At 33.9% G+C, this 8545-nt stretch overlaps 1 protein-coding gene across 1 annotated transcript in view; it reads right to left on the bottom strand.

The window, feature by feature from the left end:
* The window catches only part of TMEM237 (transmembrane protein 237), a 122208-nt gene extending 115609 nt beyond the window's left edge, over positions 1 to 6599 (bottom strand). Inside the window, exons 1-3 of the mRNA XM_053713287.1 lie at positions 6566 to 6599; positions 4959 to 5015; positions 3987 to 4082 (exon numbers count right to left, since the gene is read on the bottom strand). Of these exons, the coding sequence (XP_053569262.1) occupies positions 3987 to 4082; positions 4959 to 5015; positions 6566 to 6599 (187 nt within the window). The remainder of the gene's footprint in view (positions 1 to 3986; positions 4083 to 4958; positions 5016 to 6565) is intronic.
* Positions 6600 to 8545: the final 1946 nt, after the last annotated feature.

Below are 8545 nucleotides of genomic sequence, written 5' to 3'. Positions count from 1 at the left end.
TCATACTTAAGGGCTATATACACAATACCCCCATTGTCATTTGTAACACCTATGCACGTAACGAGAATCAGTCAACCTCTATCTCCAAAATTAGTAAACAGCTTACTTGGAAAAAATACTGAATGATAATAGGAGGAGACTTCAATTTGACACTTAATAATCATCTTGACAGAACTAAAATAACTGCACCAATGTGCCAGAGACCAGAACGCAACCACAAACTTTTAGGCGACTCCGTACTGGACCATAATTTAATAGACGCTTGGAGGACCATGAATAAAAAAACTAGAGATTACACATCCTATTCAGCAGTACACAAGTCGCATTATTATATATATTATACTATATTTTCTTGAGTCAAACTCTAATACCATTACTAATTCAAGCACACATTCACCCATGCCCATGGTCAGATCACGCTATAGTAGATGCCCAACTTCACTGCATTATAAAACATGACAGAACCCGATCTTGGGTGCTTAGCCCTAGGTTGCTGGGTGACCCAGTAGTCCTGCAAAAACTCCAACAGCGATATTGTGCAATTCATAACGACAAATGAGGGAACTATGGATAACCCACTGCATATTTGGGGTGCTCTTAAAGCGTATGTAAGAGGGAACCTCATAAGCAAATCTGCGAAAACAGAACAGAATTCATAAGGCGATATAAGAAAAACTAAGGGCAGAAATTAAACAACTATACATAAGTGAGAAAGCTAATAACACATAGAACACATCCCAACTCTTAAAACAAAAACCAAAGAATTAGATGAAATACTCACAGATTAAGCCACAAGGTCCATTAAACTTCTAGATACACACTACTTCATACACTTCAACAAACCAGATAGCTAGCTAACAAACTGAAGGAAGTAACTAGAGTCACTGCAATCACCCAAATATAAACTCCCACAGGTTCAATGACAAATGACCCCATTGAGATATCCAATACCTTTGCGGATTTCTATAACTTACCCACACAATCTAAGGAACTGGCGACAGGAGAAGTCCTAGATAAATTCCTAGACAACAGCGCACTGCCCTCCCTTACTGACGAAGACAGAAAAACTTTAAACTCACCCATAACCCTTTCAGAAGTATTAACAGTCATTAAGGATTTAAAAACCAATAAAGCACCAGGCCCAGACGGATACACAGGCGTATTTTCCAAAACACTCAAAAGTATCTTAGCACCACAGCTAGTTTCTATATTTAATGCCATAATGAAGGGTAGTGAGATACCTAGTAAAATGCTTCTAGCTAGAATCTCGGTGATCCCCAAACCAGGGAAAAATAAACAATTCTGCAAGAACTATAGACCCATCTCCCTAATATATCATGACATCAAACTATTCACGAAAATTTTAGCTAATAGATTAAACGGACCATTAACCCACCTAATCCACACTGATCAAGTTGGATTTATTCAAGCAAGGGAAGCCCCGGATAATATCCGTAAAGTCATAGACTTAATAAACTACGCTTCGGTCAACAAAATGCATTTGATAGAGTAAACTGGAATTGTATGCATACCTTATTGGAAAAGGTTGGAATTGGAGATGGGTTCCAGTAAGCAATTTCTTCTCTTTACTCCACCCCTGCTGCATATTTAAGATTGGCTGGATATCAATCAAGGACTATTGCAATTCGCAATGGAACCAGGCAGATCTCCACTGTCACCATTGCTTTTTGCCCTTTGTATTGAACCCCTCGCGATCAAAATAAGAGACTGTATAGATATCACTGGCATATCGATAAAGGCCAACTAATACAAGATGGCCTTATTTACGGACGATGTAATATTGACCTTGACGAAACCTTTACTGTCACTACCTCCTTTATACTCCATTTTACAGCGATTTAGCGCGCTATCAGGCTATAAAATAAATTATGATAAGTGCGAGCCTACTAAAAAAAAATACTCAAACCTAATTTCTCTTTTAAATGGGCAAACAAGTACATCAAGTACCTAGGAATAAATATTACAGCAGACATACATAATTTATACCGACAAAATTACAAACCCCTAATGACAGATATAAAACAGCTTATGATTAAATGGTCCAAATACAAAATCTCACTTATGGGACGAATAGTGGCAACTAAAATGACGACCCTGCCTAGACTACTCTATCCTTTTAGATCGCTGCCCATCTCAGTACCACTCACAGACCTCAATAACCTACAAAGAGACATCCAGTCCTTCATTTGGAATAACAAAAGAGTAAGGATCAATAAACAAATATTAACTAGACATAGATCCGGGGGAGGGCTGGGCCTACCACACCTTGTCTCATATTATAATGCTTCAATAATGGCACAAACTTCTCTGTGGCATAATAGATCGGGTGACATTCAATGGATACAACTAGAAGCCGACATAATGGGTACAGATGATATAGCCAAATTATTGTGGACAGCCAAGATAAATAGACCTCAGAAGGGGAAAAGTTATATAGCTAATGCACACACCTTGTTCATGTGGGATAGAACCACCAAATTATATCCGCTACTAAACATTACCTTGTTAGCTGCCCCATTGATAGATTTAAATACTTCCTTAGATAAAATAGTACAAGGTAAATGGATAAACAGAAGCCTATATAGGATAGCGGATACTCTTGTTAATGTTAAGCTTCTCACGATACAATAATATAATGAATTAGACTCAACCGACAGAAACACCTGGTTTGACTATTTTCAATTGAGATCCAAAGTAGCAAAGGTGCTTGGGACAGCACCTACACATAGTTATACATCTTTCAAAACCCTTTGCCTGTCAAAACACAGACCAAAGAGATCAATAGCCAAACTATATCCCATATTTAATAAGTCAGATCCCAACACTAAAACAGCATTTATGCATAAATGGGAAGACGAACTAGGTAAAGAATGGCCAACCCAGACATGGGTCAATGCATTAAGAAGAGGGACCTCATTCACTATCAGCTCCGCACTAGAGGAAAATTACATAAAGTCTGCGTTTAGATGGTATCTACACACCACCAGATTAGCCAAGACGGGAGGGAAAGATAATAATCTTTGCTTTAGAGGTTGCGAGGAGGATATATATATATATATATATATATATACACACATATACATATACACACACACACACACACACAATAAGTGCCCATAATAAGGCTATAGAGTATCTAAATGTTAATATATATATATATATATATATATATATATATATATATATATATATATATATATATATATACACACACTTATCAATAGACACTCATCAACCAGCAAACAACCAGTAGACAGTAAAACCAGTACTGAAACATATAAGCAGAGGTTATGAATAGGTATATATTGCAGATCCATAGAAGGAGGCAAAAGACAAGTCACTGTGAATATTTATAGATTTCCTATGAGGTGAAAAGAAGGAACCACAAGCCATACCCTATATACATCCCTCTGTCAAGCACTGTACTCTTAGGGGAAACCGGCCCTCAACATAAACTGAGAACCCCTCTCTCTGAAGAATCAAATGCACATCTTAATTATTTGACTACCGCCAGCTGAGGCAAAGTAAAGACTTAGGTACATGTGAGGTGAGGAAGAGTTTTATAGAGTTTTGGGGGTTTGGGAATCTTTGCCTCCTCCTAGTGGTAAGGAAGAGTAATTCCCAGGAGTAATGGATCATGGGCTCTCACCACCTGTATGAAAGAAAACAATTTGACATTCGTATCTGTAAGACACAGCTTACATTGATAAAGAGGATAAAATAATTTTCTTACAGTATAATGACCACTGTAAGGTCTTCAAGCTGTAAGCTTGGAGATCCAGAAGATTTAAACAAATATAACTCGCAGTTTGACAATGTCAGTCATAAACTTTCTAATGCAAAACAATCCAGACAGCTGAAAATCCTTTATCAAATGTATTATCTTAGGCCATGACAAAAAAAACAAAAAAACAGAAAGTTGTTACTTTGTTTCATCTCATCTATTCATCATGCATGCAACCTACCTATTGAAAGTTTCTTTTTCTTTCTTTTTCTTTTTTCTGGGGTCAGAGGCTCTTTGCTCTGAGATGACCTGAACCCTGTATCCTGCACAGGGTCTTCTGCAATACAAAAAAAAATTCAGTCTACTCATCTCTGATGTAATACTCACTAACTGAAGGCAAACTGAACTGGTAGTATGACATAGTGAACTGACTAAGGGATATAGAAATACAACTTAAACACATAGTGGTGCACTTCCAAACTGATTAGAACAGCTTATGTAATACATTTTTATTTATTTTTTAAATGTGACTTTTATGTCCATCTAAAGGGACATTGTACTTAAAAATGTTCTACCATCCATATGAAAGAGCAGCTTTAAAACATGTTGCTATATTTATTGCCTAGTATGGATTAAAAGCCGTTTAAATGTAAAGAACCATACTGGTATCAACTGTGTATTTCCTACTAATGCTTAAAAAGCATTAACAGGTGGTCCCTTATTAGCCAATGAACATTAGCAAGAAGCGATTATCAACCAATGAACATTAGAAGGAACTACACAACTAATACATTTGTATTCGATTCACTTTCAATTTAAATAGCTTTTACTTTATATTTGAACAGAGAATTAACTTGTTTAGTACAATGTCCTTTTAAGTGATTGGATTTATTACTTTTTTTAATATTAGTTGTAGTTGGTTGAGTGGAAAAGCCTGGCAAAACTGCAGACGAATGTCATGGCCAAAAAAGCGTGGGCTTCTCTACATTTTTTATAAATCAAACTGTAGGCTGTACAGTTTACATCTTTCAATTATAACTTAATATAAAATAGAACTGGGCCTCTACCTAAAATATACAAGGCCTCAGCCTACATTCAAATACAAAGCTATAAGATGTTTGTAATAAAAAATGTAAATACAATTGATATTATAGGTACCGCAAGCTGCTTTATAATACTAATAAATTATAAATCCATAAGCTTTTTTTCTTACCTAAATTATTACTTGATTTTAATTTTTTCTTCTTTGGACGACTAAGTGGAAATTCATCTTAAAATAAACAAAAAAAGCTTATAAAAAAACAAAATCACTAAAACAGAGTTGATCACATGAAGATATAATAATATAACATAGAATATTTTATGTCATAAACTTACCATTAATAACACTTTCATTCCAAGTAGAATTGTAACATTTAAATAAAAAAAAAGAAAGGAAAATTAAAAAAGCAACAAGTCAACAATCCACACAGTCTGAGAGACTTCTGACACAATGCACCTGAGCTATAGCTATATACAAAGAAATTGGACAGGACTAACTTTATTTTTATGTTATTTACAACACTAAGGGCCAGGTCAGGTGCCATTTATTCAAAAATAATATATATATATATATATATATATATATATATATATATATATATATATATATATATATATATATATGATACAAGAAAGAAGGCGAGGACTCAGGAACTTGAAGCCAGGTGACTTTATTCGATATACAGGGTGAGTAGCACTAACACAGGTGTGCAAGGGGTGCTAGATCTGACGCGTTTCGCGCATGCTCACATGCGCTTCATCAGAGATCTAGTAGTGTTACATGTGAAGGGGTTATATAGAGAACATCAGCCAATAGAACATGATTCACAAAAATGGGCAGCACTGATCCCGGCACTGATCCCTGTGATGATTAAGTGAAACTAGTTGTGAATGTGAATTAACTAGGGTAAATAAATAACTAAGTGACGTCAGTGAATAACCATCAAAAATCTGTTGATTAGTAAAAAAGTAAGTGCCAGGGAAAAATATATATATATATATATATATATATATATATATATATATATATATATATATATATGTTACATTTATCATTTTTTCACCTTCATATTACTTTAAAATAAGTACTTAGTAAAGTTCAAGAGTTAAAGTGAATGTCAATTTTGATGCTAAAGTGCCCGGTTTTTAAAAATTCGATTAAAAACAGGGGCACTTTAATTCATCAAAATTTACATTTCACTCCTGTTGTGAAAAAATACTTACCTTTTAATCTTGACAGCCACTCCAGCTTCCTCCACCCGTCGCAAAGCCTCTTTCTGGGTCTAAAATGAGGAATCCAGCTTCCTCCAATCACGGCATTGAATCAGACACTGATTGGAGGATGACCCATCCATCATTTCTGACGTCAGAAATGGCTTTCAACGACCGGAGGAAGCTGGAGCTGCTGTCAAGATTAAAAGGTAAGTTTTTTTTTTCACAACAGGAGTGAAATGTAAATTTTGATGAATTAAAGTGCCCCTGTTTTTCTAGAAAATGTAAGAGGGAAAAACATAGCAAAGCAGCATGTGAAAGGGTTCACAGTTTCTGGAAGAATTGTACATATTGCAATAGTTTTTATTCATTACTTTTTAATAATGACTGCAGGATGTAATAAATGTTGAGTATATATTGATACTACCCGATTATTATATACCTATGTTTAACAAACAACTACCAAAAAACATTTTTTAAATAAGGTTAAATATATCTCTTTAATTTATTAAACAACAGGTCTGCACATCTAACATAATAGCAATGACACACAAAGAAGCAAATCACGTGGGCTTTTAAATGTTTTGTCTAGTTTAGACATGGTTGGTTGAAAGCAGATAGGGGTAACTACTTTAACAAACTGAAGCAAATTCTGTATTGTATTTACATTGGCTCTTTTGCATGTATTTAGTATTAAGGCCAAGTGAAAATTAAACAAGTTTGCCAAAATATAATTTCTGCATAATAAAAGATCAGTATAAGTTCCAAAACACTAGATTAATAAAAGTTCCTTTAACATCTGTTTTCTCCCTAAGATAATGTATTTTTTTCTAACTTTATTTAAACCATAACATTTTATTTGAAACTACTTCAGAGATACATTTCTTTTTAATTCCAATATAAAAATATTTAATTTTATGTACAGCAATATGTCCAAAAGTAAAAAATAATGTGTGTATTTTACCCTCTGTTGCCGACACATAAAGTTAAAAGAAAGACATGACGTCAACAAACAGGGATTTTAACAACGATAATATGCAGGTATTTACTTTCAGACTGTATATATGTAGGACAGCATATCCTTACAATAAATAATAAGTCTATACATTTAAATGTGTTCATTGCATTATAGTTTATGAATATTTGCAAGATAATTAATAGAATTGTATTCAGTTTACCTTGGCATCGGTGGTAGGGCACGCGGTGTTGACTAGAAAAAATAAAAAAAGGAGAGCACACTATTAACACAATGCGTATACAAGTCAGTGTAGTTTACTACAGAGAGAAAAGAACTGTATTATTTTACACCTTTCCTAATATATAATAATCTAAATCTGATTATTATTAATATAGAATGTTTTCTGATGAAGATTGAGTAATGATTTTTTTTATTTTAGTTATTCATGATGCAACTAACAAATTCACAGACTATAAAACAAAACCATAAACCGTGAGGGGAAAAAAAAAACTTAATCAACAAAAGGTGACACTGTAGAAAGACACACCAAGTAAAAGAACTACAGTTAAATTACAACTTTGGAAAAATAAAATTATTTGTCTTTGCAATTGAGTGTAGAGAAGTACAGTTCAGATTTAATCTCTATCCATTTAAAAAAATATTATGAACAAGATACTGTATGTGTTCTCAAGTCCATTACTGTAATAAAGTCACAAATTTTACTTAAATATTCATCCCAGGGACAACGTGACAACAGTATGTGCCAAACGTTCTAATTTGTCATTGAATTATATAATTGCTTTACATAAATACTCACCACTTGCTTCTTTCCCATCATCAAAAGTCAGTGCACATGCAGGAAGCTGTACACAGTTCCTTTACACAACAGGGATAACTTAGATCCTCTTAATTCCCTCACACAAATAAATCTCCTGATAAACTCTTGGATTACAAAGGTTAGAACCTTCTGTCCTTCATGAAAAAGGTCAGTGCTCTGATACACCATATTGAATTAAATAGTCTGCAAAATAATGAATGCAGTTATCCCCCTATACTAACAAGCACTGCTATAGCGAAACACAATGTATTTTCCTTATACTGTTAAAGAGACACTGAACCCAATTTTTTTTCTTTCGTGATTCAAATAGAGCATGCAATTTTAAGCAACTTTCTAATTTACTCCTGTTATCAAATTTTCTTCATTCTCTTGGTATCTTTATTTGAAAAGCAAGAATGTAAGTTTAGATGCCGGCCCATTTTTGGTGAACAATCTGGGTTGTTCTTGCTGATTAATTTAACCAACCAATAAACAAGTGCTGTCCAGGGTCTGAACCAAAAAAATAGCTTAGATGCCTTCTTTTTCAAATAAAGATAGCAAAAGAACGAAGAAAAATTGATAATAGGAGTAAATTAGAAAGTTGCTTAAAATTGCATGTTCTTTCTCAATCAAGAAAGAAAAAAAATTTGGGTTCAGTGTCCCTTTAACTTACTAAGTAAAAACTTTTCACAATCACCTTTAAAGGGACATTGTACACTAGATTTTTATTTGCATAAATGTTTTGTAGATTATCCATTTATACAGCCCACCT

The sequence above is a fragment of the Bombina bombina genome, chromosome 1 (assembly GCF_027579735.1).
Source record: "Bombina bombina isolate aBomBom1 chromosome 1, aBomBom1.pri, whole genome shotgun sequence".
NCBI lineage: Eukaryota > Metazoa > Chordata > Amphibia > Anura > Bombinatoridae > Bombina > Bombina bombina.
This window is presented reverse-complemented; position numbering and strand designations above follow the sequence as displayed.